The 26,327-nt window shown below is 48.4% G+C and overlaps 1 protein-coding gene across 1 annotated transcript in view; it reads right to left on the reverse strand.

The window, feature by feature from the left end:
- Positions 1–640: 640 nt before the first annotated feature.
- Positions 641–26,327, reverse strand: part of NSG2 (neuronal vesicle trafficking associated 2) — a 53,036-nt gene continuing 27,349 nt past the window's right edge. The window contains exons 4-5 of the mRNA XM_045998823.1: positions 4,860–4,970; positions 641–2,475 (exon numbers count right to left, since the gene is read on the reverse strand). Coding sequence (XP_045854779.1) covers positions 2,284–2,475; positions 4,860–4,970 — 303 coding nt within the window. The 3' untranslated portion in view covers positions 641–2,283. The remainder of the gene's footprint in view (positions 2,476–4,859; positions 4,971–26,327) is intronic.

Below are 26,327 nucleotides of genomic sequence, written 5' to 3' on the forward strand. Positions count from 1 at the left end.
TCAGGGTCTTAGAGAAGAAGGCTGGGGGTGGGGGCAGGGCAAAGGAACTTCCTAAAGGACCTTCCCAAAGGACCTGGGTCCAAATCCCAGCTCATCTGCTATGGCCCTAGGGCACCTCTCCATCCCTCCAAGCCTCAGTCTCCTTATCTGTGAAATGGGGTCAACAACGACCCCTGGCCATGGTTATAATAAACCTCAAAGCTACTTATGAAGAGGACCCCACTGATTACTCATCACCTTCCTCCTCAAGCTATTGGCTAACAGCCAATTGCGTCACGCCGGTGACCTCCTCAGACTCTTCCTTAGCCAGCATCTGTGTCCATGTTCAACTCCATCTCCAGATGTCAGGGTGGTGATGTGCCTTGTTCATCACTGAATGCTCCGTGCCCAGCACAGCCTGGCCCTCCATGGGCGCTCAGCAGATACTCAGGGGGACATGGCCTCGTGGCCAGGTGTATCATTTCTGGGCCCACCTGCCTGAAGACGGAGGTCCCCCCACAGCCCAATTCCATCTTCAGCCTCACAAGACACTCTGCCCCCAGAGCTCACCCTAACCTCGGGGACAGATCTCTGACCCCGGCAGCTTCCCACCAAGCTCACTGAGCAAAAGGTGAAGAAGGTTGCAAAGGAAGGTCAAGAATTTCAGACACATCTATCTTTATTTGTTTCCTGTCAGAAAAGTTCAAGAATTACACCAAAAAATACTTCAGCCTCTGCTACCTACTGACAAAAATACACCACAAAATTATAAAGCGCTCAGCGGTTTTGCTAGGGACAATTTGTTATTCCGCTTCGGATGACAAATGAATTTACAGGTGACTCGAGGTGATGGGGTGGGAGGAGGAAAGTCAGATGATGGCGTCTGCCAGGATAGTTTGAGCTATGCTAGTCTTATTACCCAGCTGTTGTGTACAATGATTTCGGCAACATAGCAAGCCAGGAGAGAATGTCCGTTAACCGGGCTGTCGGGCTTCATGGGGAAACAGTACTACATCTCAAATAACCAACTCTCCCAGCTAGTTCTGGCCCTGCGAGCCTGGAGCCACATCCCGCAGAGGGGGCGTCCCAGAAACCTTTGCCGGAGAAGCATGTGGGAGTGCCTGGTGGGGGGTGGGGTGGCGTCCCAGCACAGCGAGAGGCCTGGTTAATGCCAGACGCTCCCCCTAGTCAGCTTCTAGAACTAGATCGGGGACTTTGGGTGCTTGTCGGATGGCTGTCAGTCCAACGAGTGGGCAGAAGACAGTCCCATTTTTCAGCTTCCTTTATGGGTGATTTGGCATTGTTGCAGACCCAGTCTTAAAGTCTTCCTAGCTGTCGCCTGAAGTTCCGGCTATGACCCTTCTCACTACTCCTCCAATGGCTATTAGCACTTTGGGAAACACCAAGCAAACAAGACTTTTAAAATGTGGTGCCTGCGCTTCTAGCTTGGCCACATGCAATACTCCTGTCCCGTGCCTTGCTTTGTCCTGCGGCCTCTTCTTCCTTCTCCCCCATCCTACCCTGCTGTCTCTTAAACATAGGAAGTACCCGGTGTTGATCTAGACGTGCAAGAGAAAGACCGAGAAAGTCAGCCTGCTGCTCAGGGTTTGACTGCACCTGTTCCTCCCCAGGCCGCAGGGGCTGGCCCAAGCCCCAGCTCAGATTCCCCTATGGTGTTCTGGGCTAGCTTAGCAAAACGCACCCACAGTGGGTGCTCTTGACTTTAGGTTTTGTGAATCCCAGGCTTAACAACGCCGAAATCAGTCCTCCTTTCCAATGAGGCCAGTCCTGACTGCCTGTCTTCCCCTCCCGCAGAGCCGAGGCCAACCACGTAGCCCCAGCCTGCATCACTCACATTTCCTGTACCTTCCAAACCCCCCACGGAGGTATGGCTTCTCATCGAAGAAGCCCAGAGTCTGTGCTCTTCACGGCCCGCCAACATCTTCCAAATGCAGCCAGTTTAGTCCTTCTTTGTTTTGTTTCCTTTTCTGTTTTTAAATTTTCCTAACGAGTAATAAGCAGTGGCTTTGAAAATATCTTACATGGGAACAGTCAACACGAAACATGCCTTTGTACATAATCCTGACTTGGGGACGAATCAACAATACCAAAGGACGAAAAGAAATATCAATTCAGACAACTCCAGTGCACGATAATTTCGGTGAGATCCCCCCGACCCACCCCGGCCCCGCCCCCCCGCCCCCATATCCCAGGAGTACAGTGGTGTCTTGTAACTGGAGCTTGGCTTAGCCATCAGGGGACCCCCCCCCCGCTGGGCCCCGCATTCTGGCTGGGGGTGGGCCTCTAATGGCCCTGGGTCTTGGGCGGCTTGGGCTCATGGATGACAGCAGCTGCCGACAGCCACGGCCCGATGGCCCGAGCGGTGCTCTGCTTGGCCACACTGTAGTGGCTGATGACCGTGTAGAAGCGGCTTCTGGAGTTGGGGTCCTGGGATGAGTAGTAAGCATCCAGGGAGGCCGGGATGCAGCGCTTGTGCTGAGGACGAGAGAGACAGAGTCAGGGGTTGCTCAGCGGACTGCTTCCAACCCACCCTGCCCCATGGCCACCCCGTCTGGGGGCCTCAGCCACAAGAGGCTCTGAACCAGAGGGTAGGGGATGTCACCTGGCCTGGGCCTGGCCCTCGGCGCTCTTTCCCCAACATCACCCCCATCACTTCCTCAAAGCTGCTGCCTACTTGAAACCAGAAAAAATAAACCCGAGGCTAGACTGGTGGTTGCTAGAGGCAGGGGTTGGGGGGTGAAGATCGTGGAAGTGGTTAAAATGCACAGACTTCCAGAGATAAAATAAATAAGCTCTGGGGATGTCGCGGACAATGGTGACTGTAGTTAAGAACACTGTATTGTATATTTAAACGCTGCTAAGAGAGTTGATCTTGAGAACTCTTTTCATAAGAAAAAAAAATTTTTTGTAACCATGTGATGATGGATGTTACCTAGACTTACATTTAAACATATGCAAATATCAAATCATCACGTTGATTCTTGAAACTAACATGTTATATGTCAATTATCCCTTCATTTACAAAAAAGAGAGAAAGAAACCTGAGGCTGATACAAATCCACAGTCCTCTGCTCAGTGACTATGAGGCTGTAGAGGACACTCCTGACCCCCCATCCCTCCCACCGCACCCCCCCAGACCTTTTGATCTGGCTTATTCACCCCTCCCCCAGCTGCTTCTCTGGTCCATTGCTCTAGCCTATGGCTGTCTGTTTTATTTTTTTTTATTTTATATTTATAACTCCTCTTTGATCAAAATCTTTGATTCCCAACAAACATTGATAGAATGGTCTATGTGCATTATCCTACAACATACATCAAATGGTCACAAAATAACATGAGTATTATGACCAACAGTTAGATTGTTGAATCAACTTTAAGATTCCTCTTTCTATGTCCTTAGAATATATTCTACTGTGGGTGAACAGTCAATGCACTCTGCTCATTTGGAATATTTATTTTCTTTGTACATCGACATCCCCAAATTGATACAGAGCTAGGTTCTTTGTCAAGCTTGTTTTTAATTTTCAGGAATGACTTGTGGTTATTTACTTTTTAGATATGGCAGACATTTACAGATACCAAGGACAAATGGATAGCGAGAGGTCTCCAGAGGAGCCTTGCTCTTCTTCCCCATCTCCTCTGCTCTCTTCCTTCCTCCCCCCACCCCCACTGAGTATCAATTTTCCTAGTTTTTTCATTGATCCTTCTAGAATTTTTCCTGAAAATAGAAACAAATATCCCTCCCCTCCGAGCCCTTTCCTCACACAAAGGCAGCGTTTTTTCCTCTTCACTATTAACCTGGAGGATAATCCAGGCCCGGTTCTAGAGACCTTCCTCACCCATTTTCACAGCTGCCCAGAAATCCCTTGTGTGAACACATCATCATCCATTCAACTGTCCCCTCTTGTTGCTTCTTTGAGAACCTCAGCTTTTAACTACCAGGAATGGAGTCTGAGGAAGCCACACAGCAGAACTGAAGGACGCATGTTTCCAAGGCAGAACATCCCCCATTTGACTCCCTCACCTGACAATGGAATGTGCTGATTTGGAAAACTCTATTATCCAAATGTTCTCCCCCAGTTTCCTCATATGTAAAAGGGGGGCAATAAAACCTTTTTTTTTCAGAATGCATGTACAGCCCGGTTGAGATAATGTTTACAAAAATATCTAGAAAAGGCTGTGACTTATAATAGGTGCTCAGTAAATGACAATTTACAAATGTTTGTATCACCTGTTTTTGCTGTAGAACAGATTCTGTCTTTTTTACAACAAATATGTGTTGAAAGCCCGTTCTCTAATAGGTCCTTTGCTAACTTAAATTCTCTCCTTAAGGCCTCACAAAATTCCTGCGGGCAGATATTACCAGTGCCCATTTTGCAGGGAAGAGAACTGAGGTTCAGAGGGGTGAGGAGATGCCCTGGAGTCACGCAGCTGGTTCGGTGCCTCAAGGGAAGGAGTATGGTCAGAGCAGGGTTCAGTGGGAAGGCCACAAAAAGACCTCAAAAGCACCCACTCCTGCCACAGGAACTGGGAATCGGACATCAAACCAGGAAGACAGGTGCTAAGGCAGACCTTTCTGGATGGACCAGCCCCTCTCGAGTGGAAGAGAGCTCTCCCTGACCGCTGACCTCCAGCCTGAAGCGGGACCCCCTCCTACTCCTGACTCCGAAGAGCACCATCTGGGAGGAAGAACTTTACTGCCTACTGGAAGGAAACGAAATCCTTCGTGAAACCCCTTGCCAGACACATACCACATTCTCAATAGTCTGCAGGGAGGCCAGTGAAAAGAAGACATTGATAAACCCTCTAATTGAGGTTGGCAGTCACCTGGGGCCACTCACCTGCCAGAAGGCCCTTACCTTATAGACAAATCCCTCTGGGCAGCTGTGGTCATAGGTGAAGGCTTTGTAAACCACCAGGAACACGATGCAGGCGAGGAAAGCAAGGGCCAGGCTGACGAGAATGGTGACCTAGAGGGAAACAACGCTGACAGTCATCCAGCCTCGGCCCTACCTGCCTTCAGCCCCGCACACAGGCAGCCTTCGAATCCTGGAACTGGTGGGCAACACGGTGTGTCAGAAAGAGCAGCAGCAGCAGCCTGCGGCCCGAAGACTGGCTCTGCCTCGCTTGGTCACTTACTCGTGATATGACCTGGAACAAACCACCTGTACTCTTTGGGCCTCAGTTTCCCTCTCCTGCTAGATACTTTCTGAAGCTCCTTCTTGGCCCCAAGGTGTGATTTCCCCCCTCATTTTTGTTTTTCACGTTTCCTGTTAAGTGTGTTTGTGCTTGGGTGCGCAGCCTAAAGCAGGGGGGTAAAGGAATGTGTGTGGGGAGCATCACTAATCCACCTGTCACTTCCAGTGCTTCTGCCCTCCACCACCACCGCCCTCCTTAGCATTACGGGATTCCAACCTCAGATACATCTGCCCCTTTCACCTCCCCTGGGACATGCAGTAGGCACCTTAGAAACATCAACCGAACTAACCCCCTGCTCCTCACCATCCCACATCTGTTCCGCCTACATTTCCCCCAAGTCCGCCTTTACAGTCACTCAGGCCAAACATCTTGGAGTCATCCTTTTTTGTTTGTTTGTTTGTTTGTTTGTTTGAGAGAGTGAGAGAGAGCAAGCTGGAGTAGGGGGTGAGGAAGATAGAGAGGGAGAAGCAGGCTCTCTGCTGAGCAAGGACCTGATGCAGAACTCGATTCCAAGACCCTGGGATCATGACCTGAGTGGAAGGTAGAGGTTTAACCCACTCAGCCACCCAGGCACCCCTTGGAGTCAACCTCAACTCTTTTTCCCATATTCTACATCCAAGCCTCCAGCAGAAGCTATGGTTTCCGTCTTTGAAAATATCCCGTAGTCTGATGGCTTCTAACCTCCCGGTTGTCTCCAGCACGGCCGAGTCATCAAAACCTCTCACCTGCGGTCCCCAAGCAGCCTCTGACTAGCAGCCTTCTCGCCCCCTATGATGCAGCCGCCTGCAGCAACCAGGGAGGTCCTTTCAAAATCTAAGTCAGGGCACGTCTCTTGCCTGCTCAGAAGCATCTAATGGTCTCCAAATTGCTCACAGTGAAAGCCCAGCTCCTAACCATTACCCTCGAGCAAAGTTTAAAAAAATAATGTAAGACTCAACAGACAGGATTCACCAGAAAGGAGTAGATGGTTCATTTCAAAGGCGTGTCCAGGCTTGCACCGGCCCCATCCCACTCCCCGTGTACAAAGAGGTAGGGTAATCCCCATAACATGGGGCACCTAGTGTTACACGCAGAATTTTTTTTCATGCTAATTTTGAAAAGCAGGTAGCTGTGTGAGACAGTTGGCCCAGGAACATGGCAGAATTCTCCTCATGGAGAGGAGGTTTCTTTTGTTTCAGAAGAAAAATAAAATCAACCTTGGGCATCCACATCCCTTCTCCTTCCCAACACAGGTTGTGGTTTATAAGGACCAGAAAAGACAGAAGTCTATGTTTCTCCAAATGAACAGAGTTGTTTGCTGGCAGCTTTAAATACTGGGTGGGAGGCATTTGAAAAGGACAAGAAGAAGATGGAAATGGGAGGTGTCCATCCAAACCTGATGGGCAGACGCCGTCCATTAGAAATACCTTGTGCCATGTGCGTGAAGTTTTAGGACAGTCTGCTATTATGATAGAAGAAAATATGTATTTGGGTCTTCTTCCCAATTCCTGGCACAGAGCTCCTCAAACCCTTATAATTTCCTAAATAATAGGAGCACTAGAAGCATCTTTTGCTCTATTATTTGGGTTTTGTGCCCGGTTCCTGAAATAGCCCAGATCCATAAAGGCGAAAGAAGTGTTTTTTATTATTCATAATGAGCCCCTTCCAACCATACTTGAGTTTACATTAATAATGTGACTTTCAGAAAGCCCCCAAGGAGGGGGGCCCGTTGCGGGGGCTGGGAGGCCAGCCATGGGATTAGAGGGTTGGAACTTTCCACCCCACCCCCTCACCCACAGGGAGGGGAGAGACTGAGTTCAATCACTAATGGCCAGTGATTTCATCAATGGTGCCTATGTAATGAAGCCTCCATAAAAATCTTAACTGAAGGGATTTAGAGAGTTTCCAGATTGGTGAACAAGAACATGTCCATATGCCAGGAGTGTGGCTTACCCCATTATGTTACATGGGAACAGAAGCCCCGGTGCCCAGGACCCTTCCACACTTCTCCCTGTGTATCCCCTCAGGGGGGCTATTCATTTGTATCCTTTGTAATAAATCAGTGAGACTAAGTAAAGTGCTTTCCTGGGTTCTATGAGCTGTTCTAGCAAACTATTAAAACTGAGGGGGAGGGGCAGGAATCGCCGGTGACCGGTCAGCTGGTCCCCAGCACAGGTGCAGCTCGGGACTTGCGACTGGCATCTGAATTGGGGCAGCCTGTGGGATGGAGCCCTTCCCCGTGGGGTGTGCGCTAGCTCCAGCAGCTAGAGTCAGGGGTGAGTTAAATTATAGAACATCCGGTCACTGTCCATTGAGAATTGGAGAATTACCTGATGCAGGGAAAACCTTGCACGTTTGATATCATAAGTGTTGTGGAAGGATGGAGAAAAAGCAGTTTTTCCTTGCAGATGGCGACACGCAAAATTCACATCTAAACTCTTGTGAGCACAGTGGGCTGTCCGCCCTCTTCATTTGTACACCAATCCCTCGGCTACAGTCTGTTGCACACGCACCAGCCTCCTGCCCAAGATTGGGGTGGGGATGGGGTGGGGTGGGACAGTGCAGAGACGGGACTGGACTCACCCAGATAGGATGTGGAGAGAGTCGGAGATGTCAGTGGAGGCTGGAAGATAGAACAAGACATGGCCCACATATGCCTACACCCCCTCAGGGACCCTGAAGATAGTATTAGATTAGTACAGGGAAGGGGACCACCACAGCCCACAGGCTAATGCGAAGGACCTAGGAATACCAGTCAGCAGATGTTTGGAGTAAGATGTAAAGAATTGTAAATGCCCAGATTTCCCCATAACGAAGGGCAGAAACAATACAAATGTCCATGGACTAATAAATGAGTCAACACACTGCCCAGCCATATAATAGAATATTATTTATCCGTGAAAAGAAACGAAGTACTAGTAGATACTACAAAGGCCGATGGACCCTGCAAACACGCTAAGTGGAAGACGCCAGACATAGAAGGCCACATATTATATGACTCCATTTATAGAAACATCCAGAATAGTTCAGTTCTTAGAGAGAATGCAGAGTGGTGGTTGCCAGGGGCTGGAGGTAAGGGGGAAGGAGAACAGAGTTTCCTTTTGGGGTGAGGACAATGTTCTGGAACTAGGTGGAAGTGGTAATTGTACAATGTTGTGAATGCAATAAATGGCACTCAAGTTTTCACTTTAGTTAATTTGATATGTGAATATTACCTGCATTTTTTAAAAGAATGCCCAGAGCCCAGGTTGATTTGTTCCATCAAAAGGACCTTGAAGTCCTGCTGGCATGCCGTCCCCAGAGCCGTGTGTGGGACCGAGACACAGACACGCTAACAGGCGCAGCCGCGGAAAAAGGATGGCTGCGGGACTCGTGTGTGCCAAGGAGAGAGCAGAGACCCGCAGCCCCTCAATCTGCCACTACCGCCAGCCTCGTGCAGGGTCCGGGACATGCCCCCAGGGAGTCCCCATTCTAATGTGATCTGACGAAGCAGAGACCCAGTCTCTGGGCTGACCCAGCATGGGCGTCCCCGGGAAAGCAGCAGATTGGTGAAGAGGAGGTGGCCCTGGGAGCCAGGGCAGGGCCCAGTACACCTGTCCATGGGACACATTCCCTTTAGGGAGCAGGGTGGGGGGGCTCTTCCCTTCCTAACAGCTCTGAGTTAAGCCCTGTTAAGCCCCCACCGAGGAGGGGCAGGGTCTGATTCACCTCAGTGCTCCCAGAGCTTGATAGGTAAGCCCAGTAAATGTTTCTGGAACAAGGAAAGGGAGAGAGGGAGGGAAGGAGACAGGGAGGGAGGAAAGATTCTGTAGGATTCAATGCTGATGCCAAGATTGCTACTGCCCAGTGGATTCTCATTTACTGGGTCAGGGATGGTAGGTCGGGGACATGGGCAGTCTTATGAGCTCTCTGGGTGATTATAACATCCAACAAAGAACGAGGACCTCTACTCTAGGATGACTAAGTGTGAGTGGTTCTCAAGCTGGCTACACATTCTTAGAGTCACCTGGACAGCATTTTAAACAATCCTAAAGCTCTGGACCTGCCCCAGACCCACTACAGCAGAACCTCCGATGGTAGGGTCCAAGCCCCAAGGTGGCTGTCGTGTGCCCACAGGGTTGAGAAGACTGTGACACATAGACAGTGGGCAGGGTGCCCTGTACCACTGCCAGAGACCAGAGTCTAGTGCTGAGAAGGGTGCCAGGAGCGCAGCCACTGAGGGATTTTGCTGAGCTAAGCTAAAGAGACCCGGAACGAGGCTGAGCAGAGGCCATTTCAAGGGAAGGAGGCTTTGTCTCCCTGTCCTGAATCTTGATCACTTCTGCAGCTAGAGGCCAGTCATTCCCTAAGACCCTGTGGAGGTCAGAGAATACAGGGCTTTGAGTCAAGCCCAGGCCCTCCCTGGAGCCTCACAGCCTACAGGGTGGGGGGGAGCTGGACAGATGGATATGGGTACATGCTCACCAGGGACAACACTGTGATTGAGGGCATCAGCTCAGGGGACTGCTGGGCGTAAGGTCGGTAGGGGACCAGAGAAGGCCTCCTGGGGGAGGCAATGTTGGAAGTGACTTCGGGGAAGAAAAAGAATAGAGAAGGAAGAAGGTTCTGGGCAGAGAAGTCGTGTCTGCCGTGGACAGGAAGCTGGGGCTGTTCTGGAAACATCATACGGTTTGACATGGCTGGCCCAGAGGGTATGAGTGAGGGAGAGGGAGATCTGGGGAAACGGGTACGTGGCAAGGAAAGACCAGGCTAAAACTTGGACTTTATCTCCAGGGTAACCGGGAGCCCCTGAAGGCTTTAAGGAGGGAAGTGATGGGATACAAACTATGTTTTGGAGAGATGTCTTGGAGGCAAGGTGGAGGCAGGTTTGCAGGAGCATGGCTGGAGGGAGAGAGGCCAGCGGGGAGGCTGAGGCACCAAGGTGTCCAGCAGATGCTGGACGTGGGGCCATGAGGGAGTAAGGGGTGCAAGGCTTGAGAAGCGCCTAGGAGGTGAGCGGGGTGATGTGAGAGGGGAGGAGCAAGGGGCTGACCCTGGGGACGACAGGTGACTTTTGGGCTGGTCTGGATTCTTGTGCATGGCTTTGGTTGTTGGAAGGGTCCCCAGAGAGGACCCCAGTGAGAAGCTCCCACTTCCCCCACACAGCGCTTCACATGGGGAAGCTTGGCTGCACATCCATAATGACAGACTCAGTTTGCATAACCTCTGAGAGGTCCTACGGCCCTTGGCTTCTCTTCCTGATGTAACAACACGGAACTAGAAATAAATCCCGTGCTAGGTTCGGGTTTCCTGGGAGATGCAGTCCTTCCTGCTGGGCATGGCCCCCGCTCCCCATCTCTAGGTGCCCCCCACCCCTCAACACGTTCATCCGAGCAACCACTCAGCACGGACTGATGAAGGGCCTATCGCGAGCCGATACTGCCTGACAGTCGTCACCTCAGGACCTTATGGCAGAGACAGGGTCAGACGCAGAACACGCACGTCACCAAGACAAGCCCCATGCAGGATCTGGAATGGCACATAGCAGGGGTAGGGTCCGGGGAGCCCCGCATAAAAAGACTCTGGCCAGAGCCATCCAGGATGAGGCACCAGCCCAGAGACAAACTAAGGGAGTAGCTGGGTCCTGGGGGTCTGGAAGGAGCAGGGGAGCTGAGACTGGGGACAAGGGGAGAGAACGCTGAGACGAGATGCCACAGGGCTTTGAGACCAAGGTCACCTTTGTCCTGCTCAGGAGAGCGACTTCCCACAACATCGATCCCATATTTCAGGTAATGTCCTGCTGAGCCTGGCCTGTCTCTGCCACCTCCAGCCATGCAGGCCACCATTCCCTGGCTTGCACGGTCCCCTCCAGACATGCACAACCCACTGAGCCCTCCTGCGCTTGTGCATCTCAGCCTGGAATTCCCATGTGTCCTCCCTCATCACAGAGAATGGTCCTCAGCCTTCTGGTCCAGCCTGCTACGCATTCCCTGCCCGGTTCTGTACCAGGACCTGCGTTGGCCACCTGAAGGCGTTCCTGCTGTTGTGGTGACCTCTTCATACCCCTGAACCCTCCCTTCCCCAGGGAGTGCCTTGGGCAGTGAGTGTTTCTCACCATCTACTCTGTGCCTGGCACCATGACTCCCACAGAGGAGCATGTTACTCCCAAAGCCCCAACCCCTCTGGAAGACTGCCATTTTTCTCAACATATGTTCCTCTTATGCACCCTTTCCTCTCTTAGCGAACTCTTAGGCATGCTTCAAAACCCAGCTCACAGCATGCTGCCTTCCCTGGCGAGCCTTCCCTTGCCTACTTGTGCTCTCATCACACTTTCTTTCCTCCACCACTTAGCACTTATCCCCATACCAGGACTCTCCATCCTATCATGTGTGTCACGGGGCAGGGACCGTATCTCATTTACCTCTGTGGTCCCAGTTTCTGGCTCATGGGCTGGCACTGGGTAGAGGGGATGCTAATGCAAATTCCACATTGCCTACTCCTCACCCCCTTTCTCCTCTTTGGCACAAAGCACTACCAGTAGGGAATTTTCAGGGCCCTTCGTAACTGTTTCACTGCCTTTGCAGGGTGACTGGATAAAATCGCTACATAAAGTCATCCGAGAAGTTCGTCTGACACTAGAAGAATTATTAGTTGCCCCTGGCGCAATCTCCTGGTCTGTCTCCTGTGGCCGTCAAAGATGAGAGCTTCTCTCTGAGGGCTGGGAGGACTGGGCCCCGCCATTCCGGGCACCGCCCATGAAGTTCTGTGCAGCAGTGGTGACCCCATTCCAAAAGGGCTCTCAGCCTGCTTCTGCCTCCGATGAGCTGTGTGACCTTGGGCAGGATGCTTCACCTCTCTGAGCCCATTTCCTTATCTGTTAAATGGGGGCAAAAACTCCCAGCCCACAGGACTGCTGTGAGGATTCGTTGAGATATTGTCTGCGAAAGGGCCCAGGGTTGTCCTGGTGCACGGGCTCAGCCAATAGTAGCCGTCATTTACTGACTGTTCCGGAACGTCCAGGGTACTGTGTCCAGCACATTATACATATCATCTTTTTAAAATCTTTCATGGGAAACCTGTAAGCCCAGTTATGACCCCCATTTTACAGCTGTGCAAACAAAAGTGTAGAGGCACCGAGTAGCCGGCCCAAGGCTTCCTGGTAATCGAAGCAGCAGAGCTTGAGGGAAACTCTGGAATATCTGATTCCAAAGTTCTCAACCCTGGCCACTGCCTTAAGCAGAATTTTGGTAAACATTTCTCTGTGCTGCTGCTGCCTTTGCTTGCAATAATGCAATGAAAGAAGACAATCTGTACTATTAACTTATTCAAGGGGGTATGTCACCTGGATGTGGAAATCCCAGGAGTTAGGAAGACAGAGGAGAAGAGCAAAAGCCTCCCGCTGTCTGCTGAGCCAAGACACTGATCTAGGACCCTCATTATGGCAAGAAACGTGAATTTCATTCACATTCGTGTACTGCAGCCTCGCGGCATCACGGTGCCCAGGAAACCAGCCGTTTTATGAAGAATGCAAACCCTGGAAACCTCAAAGCAATCGAACCACTCGCATCAGGGAAATTAAACTTTGTGGGAAGATAAAAACAGAACTACCCGACAGACATTCATCTTTTGTATGTGACAGCTGGAACCTCCAGAGACAGAATTAGGCCACCGGGCGCCTTGCTCCTGGCTCGGTCCCAAAGATCCTGACAACAGGGCTTGAGTGGCAAGTGCAAGGGGATGGCAAATTCTCCATAAACCCTGCCTCAATGACATCCTGCTTTTGCTGGCCCTGGCCCTAGCACCAAGCACTTAATGGAGTAGAGCTTTCGAGCCAGAATGTCTAGAACGAAAGCCCAGCTCCATCACTAACTTGCTATGTGACCTGGGTGAGCTGCTTGGCCTTGGGAATCCCTGACCTACCTCTAAAATGAGGGAGACACTGATGGCTACTAAGACAGAACGTGACAATGCATGAAGGCTTCAGGCTAGGCCCGGCCTGTGGTAATGACCTTAGTTGGCACCTATGGAGCACATGCATGGGTCACATCACTTCATGTCCTTGAAACTCCGTGTGGAAGGTACTAACCATGTGCCCATTTTACAGATGGCCATGACTTGACATGTATGAAGACAGAGTGGCAATTTAAACTCAGGTCTAACTCAGAAATACAGCTGCCTCACCATATGTTACCCTGCTGAATGATCCATAGTTGTGTTAGAGTTTATTTTTATCCAGAGTGCGCTGCACCATTATAATAAGAACAACATTGGAAATCCAAGAGGAAAACACCCATTACAATCCTGCCATCGTCTCGAGTCTGTTTTTACACACTTTCTATTTATTCTTATCCACGTGCATCCCTGCATAAATTCTGATTCCTTCCGCTTCTTCCCATTTTACCCATTCGTGGCCCATCCAGCTCTCTACGATCACAGAGAAAGTATCTCCATACCAAGTCTGGCCCCTCTCAGCCCTGGACAGGCCTCCACTTTACCATCTGCCAATGGCTCAGAGTCATTACACTGATGTACACAAAAATGTCACGAGGTATGACCAAGATGAATAATGCAAAAGGCCAAAGTGCCACGCAAACGTGAAAGTGCTGAACTATTATTGCTCGTGGCCATCGTTGTTATTGTTAGAGTTGTGCATCCTCAGAGCTGAGCTTGGTCCAGCTGTTTCTGCAGCATGAGGACCATCAGGTGTTAGACTGTGTTGCCATCTCCAGTGACCTGTGCTCCTGGACAGACAGCCCCTCAAGAGCAGCGCTGTCTAACCTTGAGCTTCCAAGGGCCTGAGGGTCCCACCAGTGATTCTTATTAATGAGACAGAGAGGGGGATCATGGGGATAATCTTTTCTCTGGCTTCTCCTGCCTTCCCCTCCACCCCATCATCTCTGCTGGGCTCCGAAGGGATATTCTTAAATTATTTCCCAGCACACTTCGTGGGAGCACCTGCAGGTCCCATCTCGGCCCATGGCAGGGCTGACCTCATGCCCAGACATGGTGTGTCTACGATTTTGAGCACCAGGGCCATCTGAGGACACTGAGCCGATGCAGGGGCCTAGACCTTAGGGTCCCTCAGACTTCTCTGACACCCAGAAACCAGCATTTCTACATAAGTCCAACAAACTATAGTTAGATCAAGGCAAAAATCAAAACTCTTTGCCTGGCCTCCAAGAGAAGAGAGCAAGGAGCTCACATCCTTGATTGACAGATACTCAGCACTTCACAAATATTAGCTGACTCAGTCCTATCCTGTATCCCAGAAAGTGGGTATGGTTGCTATTCCTGCTTTCTAGACGATGAACCTGAGGACTGCAGGTAGGTACTGGGTTAAGTTGCCAGAGTTTTCCAGCCCATCAGTAGTGGAGCAAGACCTAGAAGCCAGATCTGTTTGGATCCAAAACACATTGTCTTTCCTCAACACTGTACTGTCTTCGTCATCTGGCCTCTGCTGACCCGTCCCAGGAACCCTCTGCTGACCTTGCCCCAGGAACCCTCATTCACACACACACACACACACACGGACCAACATACTGACACATGTAGACACACACACACAGATACACACAGAAAACTATGCACCAACACACAGACATACAAATACAGACATACACACACACACACACACACACACACACACACACACAGTCCCTTTCTCTCTCATTAGTTCCTGAAAGTTTTAGGCTTCTTGCTACTGACATGCCTTTCCACTGCCTTCCCCCTGGACACAAAGGAAGCCTTCCTAGACCTTTCCCTCAGGAGTGAGGCCACTCTGAAGCCTCCTGGTGCTGGGTTCTAGCCATGGTCACTTAGCGCTCTGTGTTGTCACGACTTCTTGCCCCATCAGCCTACCCCACTAGACCAGGAGCTTTCCAAGGGCAGGGGCCATGCCTCTGTGACCTGCCCAGTTCTTGTCCTGGCCCTGCCACAGAGAACACAGGAGGGAGCTGTGAAGAACTCACCCCCATTTGCTTCAGCTACACCTGGAGCCGGCCTGAGCAGAGCAGGGCAGGTCTCATCCAGCCAGGGGGCCCTCCATGCACCTCACAGCCACAGTCAGAGGCACACAGCCGTCTCCCGGTGTCCCAGCCAACACTTGTCTAGACTCAGCCTGTAGCCCCATCTCCATAGAGACGCTGGCCCTGCAGCCCAAATACCAGTTCCATTAAGCTACTTTCATTCCTCAATCCCCTTTCTTGGCAGAAGAGTTGATTTAAAAAAGAGAGAGAGAGAATTGGGTCAGCAAAATTGGTTTGGAAAATTAGAACTCATCCTCCATGTTCCAATGCATGACACCCCTAGGAATGCCGGTGGGGATTCGGAGCCAGATAAGCCACCCCACGTCTTCCTATAAACCTTGCAAGGGTGAGAAACCAGGCCTGCCAATGCCACAGTGGCCCCACAGCAGAGGGTCCTGGGACAGGAAGCAGCTGTGTTTGGGGGAGGCGTCATTTCATCTCCTCTTCTCAATTTGCTGCCTTTGTCTGTGAGGAGGAAGGAATCTGTGCCCGCATCTTCTACCTCCTCTCCCCTCCCGCCCCACACAGACTCACAGACACACAGACATGTGCGCCCTCCCCACCTGGAGGAGTCTTGGGAAAGAGACGCCCAAAAAAGAGTCAAAGCCCCAAGTCTGAGACCTCTACCTCTGGAAGGTCTACTTGCAAGGCAGGCAGTTGGCTGGTGCCTGGGAACTGGCTCGTTCCAGAACTAGTAAGAGTGGCTCACTGTGCCTAAACTACACAGACAGCACGGGAGATGCTGACCACCTGACTTCCTTCTGGGAGTCTGGAATGTGGGTACATGCAGGGGAGGGGGTGCCTACGTGACCAGCTTCCAGCAAGAACCCTGGGAGTTGCCTGAAAGACACCATTCCCTGCATGTCACAACTGGTTGCTGGGGAGCTGCGTCCAGCGTGACTCCATGAACAGAGGAGACTAGAAGCCTGTGCCTGACGGGGTCCTTTCTCCTTTGCTGACTGTGCCTTGTCTCTTTTTCACTGTAATAAAGCATAGTGCGAAGTACAGCTCTATACTGGGTCCTGAGAGTCCTGCTTGTGAATCACCAGCCTGGGGGTGGTCTCAGGGACATCCAGTACGGCTCCCCTCACTGTCCTGTCCCCCGTTTCTGGTTCCCCTAAAGGAGAAGCATCGTGGACCTCATTTCTCAGAGCTTGGCAGGAGTGCCCATGCTTTACATGCCTTAAAGACAGGCACAGGGTTCCAGGCTCCTGCCTCTCCTGCTCAGGCCCCCTGAATATCGCTTCTTTACTTCTTGCCTCGTGGATCAGGACAGGGTAAAGTTCTTCTTCTTCCTGACCAGGAGGAGCCTGCGCCATCTCTTTTCAAGTCTATACCTCCTTCCTTGTGGCCTCTTGTCCCAGGTCATCACTGGGTGAGCCTGACCTTAGGATTTGACCTTAGGATTTGGGAACAAACACACTCTCTCCTATCTTCCAGCTCCCATGTTCCTCCCTCTGGTGGTGGCGAAATGTGCTTTGGACGGCCCTTTTCTCAAAACGTAGTATAAGCTCCCTCCTTGGGGTGAGGGTGCACAGGCCAAGATGAGAAGCCAGAGACTGTCTGAGACCTCCCACCCACAGCCTCATGCCCACTTTGCTCACAGAAGAAGCTGTCTCTCGGGATGTCGGGTCTCTCCAGGGGTACTTTGCCTCCTTCCATACAGACGTCCTTGGCAGGGAGCCTCAGAAGGAAAGAGTGGAAGGATTCTAGCACCGAAATATTTGTCTTCCCAGCTCTTGGTGAAGTACACACGTGGGTACGTAAGCTGACTCCACAGTCACGTGGCCCAGTCAGGATGCTCCCCAGTTTCACATTTAGGTCACACCTAGGACCTGAGTCAATCCTCGAGACCCAAATATTCCCAAGGCAGCCAAGGAGGTTTTAGTGTGGCCTCAGGAGGAACACTTTCCCATCAGTCTGTTCCGTCCTGATAAAGAGGGAGAAAGGCAGTGGTGGTCCCATTTAGATTTCCCAGGCCTCAGATTTCTCATCTGGAAATTGGGATCAAAACTACTTCGAAGCACCAGGGTGAGGATAAAATGAGATCACTGTGCGGAAATACTCAGCCCAGTGCGTGGGCTCAGAATGAAGATGTCTCCAGATTTAAAATCTGATTTCCTCTGACTGTCCCACAGTTCCGTGCTGTGAATGATTTTTTTTTCCCATGCCAAACAAACCGCATTCACTGAACATGAATGGATTCATTCTCCTATTTTAGATTCCTTGGACTCAAGGACATACCTGTGAATGAGAGATTACCACAATGACCAAAACAAAGACCCCTGATGTCTTCATGGGTCTGTTTGGCCTAATCAGAAGGAAAAAAATCGTTTGGCTTTACGAACTATCCAGACAAGACTGAAGACAGCCATCACTCGTGCCCCCATCACTAGTGGTAGGGGCTGGCCGGAGGCCCATGCAGACTCAAAACAGACACGCCTCTCCACTTCCAGCTCCTCCCCCTGCTTTCTGCATGGCTCGGGGCAAGTTCTATGACATCTCTAAGCCTCGGGTTCTCCGCCTAAAGATGGGAATGATGCCCTAGCTCCCAGGAGCACTGAAAGGTACCATGCGATCATATAGATCACCAGCCCAGCTTTGCTCTGGAGCAGCACACATTCAGTGGAGGGCAGAACAATTTCTGTCGTATTACCTCTGGGGTAGAAACACTGACCCTGGAGGGGCAGGAGAGGTCTGGAGAGTAAGCGTGTGTTTTGTTCACTCCCATGCTCTGTTTAATTCCTTCACTGGAGTCAGTTCCTGGAGAGGGAGTTGGCTGTGCTTCGAGGCCGTGCTTCCATATCCAAGATGATTTCATTGGAAAGGTTTAAGATGGGCAGTAAGAGTATTTAAATACAGTTGGCTGTTTTGACTTTATTTCTTCTTGATAACTTTTTAAAACCAACCCTATATGGTAGGTCTTGTCAGTTTTCCTGTTTTATAAATGAGGAACATAAGACCCGAAGAAGGAAAGTCACTTGCCTAGGTAAACTCAAATAATGAATTAAGAAGCGGAATTTGAACCCAGGTTGACCCCAAAGGCTTTGTGTACCTTCCACTCACACTACTTCCTCTGGAGTGGCCACTAGTAGCTTGGAAGACAAAGGTTCTCTCCATCCCGAAGTCAAAAAGATGGCATTATTACATTGTTAGATCAGTTCCCTGTGGAAGCCCCCAGAAACCCATTCAAGAAGCCTATTCTCTAGGGCCCCAAATGAATCCCGCTCAGTACATTGCCTTTTGAAAGAAAGAGGAAACATCTGTGGCCTCAAACTTTATATGAACAATGATTCGAGACTCTCAGGACCCAGGAAGGGAGATTCCCCCACAGAAGGAGGAGTGTGCCCAAGTGTCGACCCAGCTCAAGCCAGGAATTCATTAATACCTGTGGAAGGCTTGAAAAAGAAAAAGCACAATTTAAGCTGGAACACTCCAAAGCAATAACTTATTTCTCAATGTAATTTGCTATTGGCATAATCACCAGAAAAAAGAAATGAGGGTCTGGCAGCCCAGCTTATGTGGGAGGCAAATCTCTGGCCTCCCAAAGTATTTTGCATTTCAGAAGTTCAAACCACTGTTTGTTTTGGACCAGAGGATGTTAAGACCGTGATGTTTGTATAGGATGGAGAGGCTGAGGCCTTACTTCACAAGGTAGCGTCTTTCTAAGCTGATAAAGACAAATGCAGAAGAGAGACATAAATGCAACTTGATCTAAACGATGTCTCAAGGGGGAGGGAGTCAACGTTTCCTAGTCTCCCACTAGGTGTGAGCACAGAACAGACAAGCACCATAAATGAGGGAGGAGGGCAAGCACACTGGAGGGAACACGCCCCACCGGGAACAGCAGCTGCTCGGCCCCAGGAAAGTGGCATCAAGGACAGGAAGGAGGGCCTATCACAGCTGATCTTCTGCTTTCTCGAGAAAAGACAGAGGTCCTGAACTTTAAGTGAAATTTCCCAGTGTTCAAATTGGGGACAGCAGATACAAAACTATGTTTTCTTTCATTATGCATTTTAAATGTGCCCTTATAAAATTTATCTTTTAAATCTTATTTTACAGGAAATAAGGTTCCAAAAAGTCACTGGTTCAGGGTCAGATAGCAGCAAAGGTTGAAATCAGGACTTGCTCCCAATCAGTCCAATGAGGGAGGTAATGACTGATTACTGCACAGGACAGGTGGGAGGATTCAAGGGGTCCAGAGCATGTGTCCACAAAACCTCTCCAGAGAGGTCCAGCACCTTCTACCCCAGGGAAGGGAGGGGATTTGGAGGTGTGGAGAAGAAGGACCTAACATTTATCAAGCATCTGCTGTGAGCCAGGCACAGGGTTTTGCACCCGTTGCTTGATCAAGTCTGCACAACAACTGTTTGATGAAGTTGTTATTGTCCCTGTCTTATTGAGGTCAAGCTAGGGGACTTCCCAGCGTCCCACAAGGGTCAAGGCTAGGTCAAGGCCTTCTAACATTTGCTCAGCACACCTGGGCTTTCTTCCTGCTTGGGCTGCTGAGCAAGGGGAGATCTGGAGCTTTTCCTACAACCTTGTCACTCACCTGCACTTTGTAAGTATGGTCCAGAGAAGGAGACCCTTGCAAATCTTGCCAGGGCTCTTGGGCACCCGGGGAAGCTCAGTAAATTAATATGTCACACAAGCCTTGCTGTTTCCACAAGGAGTGATTGCAGCTACAAATCTGTCCCAACGTGCAGGCGAATGGGCTTTGGGCGGATAGGACACGATGTTGATCTACTGCTGCCGTGATCACGATTTTAATTTATTATGAAGAAAACCAAAGGCTTCCAAAGGATCAGGGTGCAAGGGGCATAGCAATTCAGTTTTGGCTTTGCAGGGACTGGGATGCAGGGGTTTAAAAAGGAAGCAGTGGGAGGCGGGAGAAGGAGCCAGGCTCTGACACCAGACTGGCCTGGGATCTAGTCTCTGCTCCACCATTTTCTGGTTGTGTGACCTTAAGCAAGTAGTGCCACCTCTCTGAGCCTCCATCTCCTATCTGCAAAAATGGAAATTCATGGGGCGCCTGGGTGGCTCAGTGGATTAAGCCGCTGCCTTCGGCTCAGGTCATGATCTCAGGGTCCTGGGATCGAGCCCCGCATCGGGCTCTCTGCTCCGCAGGGAGCCTGCTTCCTCCTCTCTCTCTGCCTGCCTCTCTGCCTACTTGTGATCTCTCTCTGTGTCAACTAAATAAATAAAATCTTAAAAAAAAAAATGGAAATTCATAACACTACCTACCAGACACATTGGAAGGACTCCCAAAGACACTGGATGTAAAGCGCCCAGCAATGTTGGATATCATTACTGTCATTATTACTGAAATACATTCCTTAAGCAGTCGCCTACAGAGCCAACTGCTTGACTTCCTGTCACTGAAATAGCCGACGCTTAGCTGAACCTCTTAATTTCATCAAAATGGTCTGGTGAGTCAGAGCCTTAATTAACTTTTGCATGGTGTCTCGGGGCAGGAATCAGACCCTTGCATTTCGCCCACTCTCCCTGACTCCAAATAATGGAAACGCAGGTCCTTTAAAAATTGTTCTGACTCTACAAAGGCAAGCAAATCACCCAGCAGACACACAAGGTTGAGCACACAGCCAGCCTGCAGGGCCGCAGAAAGACCTCTCTGCAGAACACTAAAGCAAGGGCTTGGAGCCTAAAGAAATGATCCTCCCTCTGCTGAGTTCGTTAAGGAGATTGCAATCCGGGCGCCTGTTTGTGTGCTTATCCAATGGCGACCCCAGCCCGACCCCTCCCAGCAGTCCTGGTTGGAGGAGTGGGCGTCGTGACCCAGAGTGAAGGGCCAGTATCTTTTCCTGTCATTTCCAGTTCTTTGCCAGACTGCAGACAACCAAAGTGTTGGGAGTGAGTTTCAGGTCAGGGCGGCTTCCTAGACATGGAAATCAAGCAGGGCAGAAGATACAGAGTGTGGGATGTTCACAGTGACAGGTTCCATGGTTAAGCAAACCGGTTGGACATTTGCCCCACGCTGTCTGTTCCCTCGAGGGTTCCCAGCCTCAAGGATTCATCTTGGCAGCCCTTGTATCAGGCCAGGGCTTCACTGCAGTAGGTGGTCAATAAAATCTGTGCCGAGTAAATAAAGGCACCTAACTAGTTTCATTCGTCTAATTTTTATTACACCCTAATCATCTTTTTCCAGAAATGATTTAGGGCAACTTCTGACTACGTGATTTAGTAATCACTACTATTCACTGAGTGTTCACGATGTGCCAAGTTCTGCCTTGAGGACATTATCTGGGTTCTCCAGTGCATCTTCACAACAGTCCTCTGTGCTCGGGATTATGATGATTATCCGCATTTCACAGATGAGGAAAATAGTAATGAAGTAAGTGGAAGGAACAAAGATGGGCACAAATTGGAAGCAGGTGTTATAACAGTGCCCGTACTCAGAGCAGGGGGCAAACATGGGCTCAGTGTTTACTAGAGCCTGACAAAAGAAAGGAACTGGATCTGTTAGAATATTCGGAGTCCAGATGATAGATAGGAAGGAAGGGGGGAAGGAGGGAAAAAAGGAAGTGAAGGAGGGAGGAAGGGAGGAGGGAGGAAAGAAGGAAGGAAGGAGGGAAAGAAAGAAGGAAGAAAGAAAAGAAAACTGACTGCTCAGAAGATACACAAATGGCTCCTATCTGACTTGTGTGGCCTTGGACAAGTCACCTCTCTCTCACCCTCTGTTTTGTCCTCTGTACAAAGGGAGTGATTACAGTAATGTCCCCATCACAGGGCAGTTAGGAAGGTCCAGGATATGATAAAGACAGCAAGCCCAGTGCCTGGAACCCAGAAGACACTCCGTCAATATTCGCCCTCCTGTCTCTTCACTGACCTTTTTGCCCCATCCACTTATCGAAGGAGGTGTCTTGGAGCGTAGGCGTTTAACTGTAAAATCATTGGCAAGGCTGCCCAGCCAGCTCATTATTACTTAAAAAGAAGAAAGGAGCTGTGCAAGGCATCTCGGGGCTTTTCAAGCAAGCCTGCATCTGAATTTCATGAGCAGTGGGTGGCTGAATGGTTTGGTGAGTTCCAGCCTGGGCCCTGCTTGAAATCCATGTTAAATGAAAGGTGCGTCTGACTCCCCATTATAGTGTTGTGCCCTGGGAGGCTCACGAAAGTCACGCATTTCCGTCATCTCCTGCATCCGAGAAATGCAATTGATTTTCCTGGCCTCATTTTCGTGTTTTAAAGAACTATTTCCCCAGGGCTCCTCCGAGAACTGAAACGGAGAAAACCTCATTCATATTTTACCATGTAACCCAAGACTAATCACGCACCTGACAACAGATACGGGCAGAACACCTAGTCCACAGCAGACCCAGGGCCAGGCACATGGGACGTAGGGATGACAGACACGTGGTCTCCACCCTCAGGAGAGCCCCTTAGAAGACAAGCTGTGATGAAGACCACGCCAGGCAAGAGGGTTCCTGAGCCATCCTGGAAGGATGCGGGGAAGGGTGATGCGGGCAGAGAGAACAGCCAGTGCAAAGGTATGGGGGTGTGGTTGGGACGGGATGGTGAACGAGAAAGCTTGAAAGGTAAACAGAGGCAAGCTCAAGAAGGAGCACAGTGTCAGACTTTACTAGGAGAACCAGAGAGCTAACCTATGTTTACTATCCAGTGTTCACTGATGTGGTTCCATTTGAGCACTAAATATTACTCTGGCAGTTTGGATGGAAATTGAATTGGAAGTAGTAAAATTGGGAGGTAGGAAGACCAGTCAAGGACTCTAAAAATAATCTAGACCTGAACACATATTCCATGAGTGCCTTCTTCATAGCCTAGTACTGAGCTGGGTATTTGAGGAAATACCAAAATAAGGAGATAAACTCAGGTTTACTGGGTGCCCATTGCATTTTGACACTTTACAAATGCTTTCCCATCTACGTATCACCAAACAAGTTTGGTATCTCCATTTTACAGGTTTGAAAAAAAACAAAACAAAAAACTTAGCTCAGAGAAATAAAGAGAGGTAACACCAGGGCTCTACCTGTGGACAATCAGCATGACCCTGCTTGGAAGACTCGAGTCAGAGACGGAAGACAGCAAGCTCCAGCCCAAGAAGAGGAGAGACAATTTGCCATGTGATGGAGTGAGCTGTTGCACTCTACAGCCAAAAATAATTCTTGTATGCCTAAAGGGGAAACTGTAAATACAGAGTCCTGAGCTCTATTAATATTCAATGATAAATGATGTTGCTTTAAAATCAAATAAATGCACAGGAATGGAGGTTTCAGTTGGATGCTGGAAACATTAGATCGTGCACCAAGTCTGGTACCTCCATGAATCATGCACACCACCTACCCCAAGGCCTGGGTCATGGTGTCTATTCTGTAAATACTTATTGACTGAATGGGGCCACTTAGAGAAATATTGCTGAAGGGAATTACAATCAGGAGAAGGACAATGAGCGCATTTCAAAAGGTAAGCTTTCAAAGTTTTAGAGAGGAAGCTGGGTACAAATGAAATTTGCTTATTAGTTCTTCACATATATACTGATAACTACCCACACCCTCCCAATAACACTAAGCCGATGACTTTATGTGTTCATTCTTAGAAAAAAAAAGAACTAAAAGAAATGGTATTTCTGTATTCCTTGAAATTTTCTAGAGCACCGAGAAAGAAAAAGGCATATACATTTTCTTTACAAAGGCAGCATAATAGTACCACACTGACAAAGACAGCACACACACAAAATAACTCAACACAAACTCACAACATGACTAAAGCAAAATTTCCAAAGAATGTATTATCAAATAGAATCCAGTAGTACACCATAACCAAACATGAACATGTACGACTGGCTTTGTGGTTAAAAATCTACTCATATAATTTTTCATAATGCCAGGTCAAAGAAGACAAACCAAAGGACCCTCTCCATACATGCAGAAAAGACATTTGGGGAGGAAAAAAAATCCATCGAAATGTAAGTGACAAAGGCGCACATGGGTGGCACAGTTGGTTAAGTGTCTGACTCGGTTTCAGCTCAGGTCATGATCTCAGAGTTGTGAGACTGACCCCCATGTCAGGCTCTGCACTCAGTGGGGAGTCTGCTTAAGACTCCTTCTCCCTCTCTCTCTGTGCCTCCTCCATCTCTCTAAAATAATTTTTTTTAAAGTGTAAATGGCCAAATGTTAGAAATAGCAGACTTGAAATCATTGAGCCATGCAATTAGACAAGAAAATGACAGTAGGAGTCTAAAAACAATCTTCAAAGAAGTAACACAAGAGAACTAAATATCAGAAAGGGGAACAATATCAGCATTATTGGCAGATGATATGCCAATATCATCTGTACAGAACCCAAAGGATTATATATGTACAGAAGCCAAAGGATTATTTTTTCAAAAAATTATTTAAAAACAATAAGATGCATTAGTAACTATCTGGTGACAAGTAAAGGTATAAAATTCAAAACTACTTTTGTTAAGTGTAAATAATGACTAGTTAGAAAATATAATGGAAGAAAAGGTCCCTCTTATAATATCAACAAAAAATAGGTATATATTTTGGAATAAATGTAATAAGAACTATAAATATGATTTTAAAGTTCAACTAGAACCTCTAAAAAAGACTTCAGCAGACGCAACATTAAATTTGTGTCTACATAGACTCAGTATTTTAAAGATGTAGCTTCTCCTCAAATTAATCGATAAATTCTTATAACCCAAATGAAAAAGCAGCATGAGTTTTTAGAATGTAAAAAATATATATATATATCTGGAAAAACACACATCCTAGAATGGGTAAGGGGTTTCTGAAAAGTCGAAGGATTAAGGAAAGAACAGTTTACACAGATTATAAGATGTATTATAAAAGTCTATAATTAAGAGGGGCCTGGTAGCTCAGTTGGTTAAGCATCTGACTCTTGATTTCAGCTCAGGTCTTGATCTCAGGGTTGTGATTTCAAGCCCCACATGGAGCTCCATGCTGGGTGTGGAGCCTGCTTAAAAATAATAAATAAATAATAACAAATAACAAAACCATGTAATAGTGACAATTTGGTATTTTCTCAATTTTTTACATCAAATAATTGTCAGATCAAAGGAAGAAAAGAGAACCCAGAAGTAAACTCAAATACAAATGGGAATGCACTATCTAAAAATGGGGATATATCAAGTCAGAGAGTGGAAGGATTAACTAATGAATGTGGAAAAAATGGCAAACTGCCATTTACAAAGAAAGTTGGATTCCTACTTTACTCACAGTAATTTGTACTTACTTACAATGCAAATTTCGAATGGACCAAAATTTTAATATAGAAAATAAAATCGTAAAAGTACTAGAAGAAAACATGAGTTTAGGGTGGGAGAAGGCCTTGATTTTTATAGAGTTAACTGTATCAATATTTTCATTTATGCCTTCTGGAGTTGGTGATTAAGTTAAAGCAAATGTAGGAAATCCCGCCGGCTTAAAAAAGAAGTTACACCATAAACAAAACCAAAAGGCAAAAGACAACTAAGAAAGTACCAAATAAATGAGAATGACTAAGTTCTTAGTTTTGGGAAGAGGCCACACAAATCTGTAGGAAGGAAAAACAAGTGGTCCAACCAAAAAGGGTGTTTTCCAGGAAGGAAGCAAACATCAAACAGTCAACTGCTACACAGAAAGGGGCTCCATCTCACTGATAATGAAAGACATACACGCTTAAACAAAGAAGAGGTGCCATTTTCTCTATATCTGATTGGTAAATCTTTTAAAGACTGTTAAAACTAGCAATGTGGGGAAGAACATACTTGTAGCCATGATGCAGGAAGTATAGATTGGTCGGAAAATTTTTGGTAGATAATTTGGCCCAATCTATTAAAAATTGAAGATTCATAGGCTCTCTTGCACAGCTTATAAGATGAAAATTCTCATTGCAATATTCTTGTAAACTATATGAAAGATGGGTGAGTGTGTGTGTGTGCACGTGTGTGTGTGGAGATACACACACGAGGAAGTTCACTGCAGCAGGGTTTTTAATGACAAAAGACTGAAAGCTAGAACAATAAGAGACTGATTGAGGAAGATTATGAAAACCCTCATTCTACAGTCATTAACGAGAACAGAAAAGGATCTCAATGTACTGATGTAGAAGGATCTCTAAGCTATATTATTAAGAGAAAAAAGCAAGGTACAGAAGAATATA

The sequence above is a fragment of the Meles meles genome, chromosome 3 (assembly GCF_922984935.1).
Source record: "Meles meles chromosome 3, mMelMel3.1 paternal haplotype, whole genome shotgun sequence".
In the NCBI taxonomy this organism is placed as follows: domain Eukaryota; kingdom Metazoa; phylum Chordata; class Mammalia; order Carnivora; family Mustelidae; genus Meles; species Meles meles.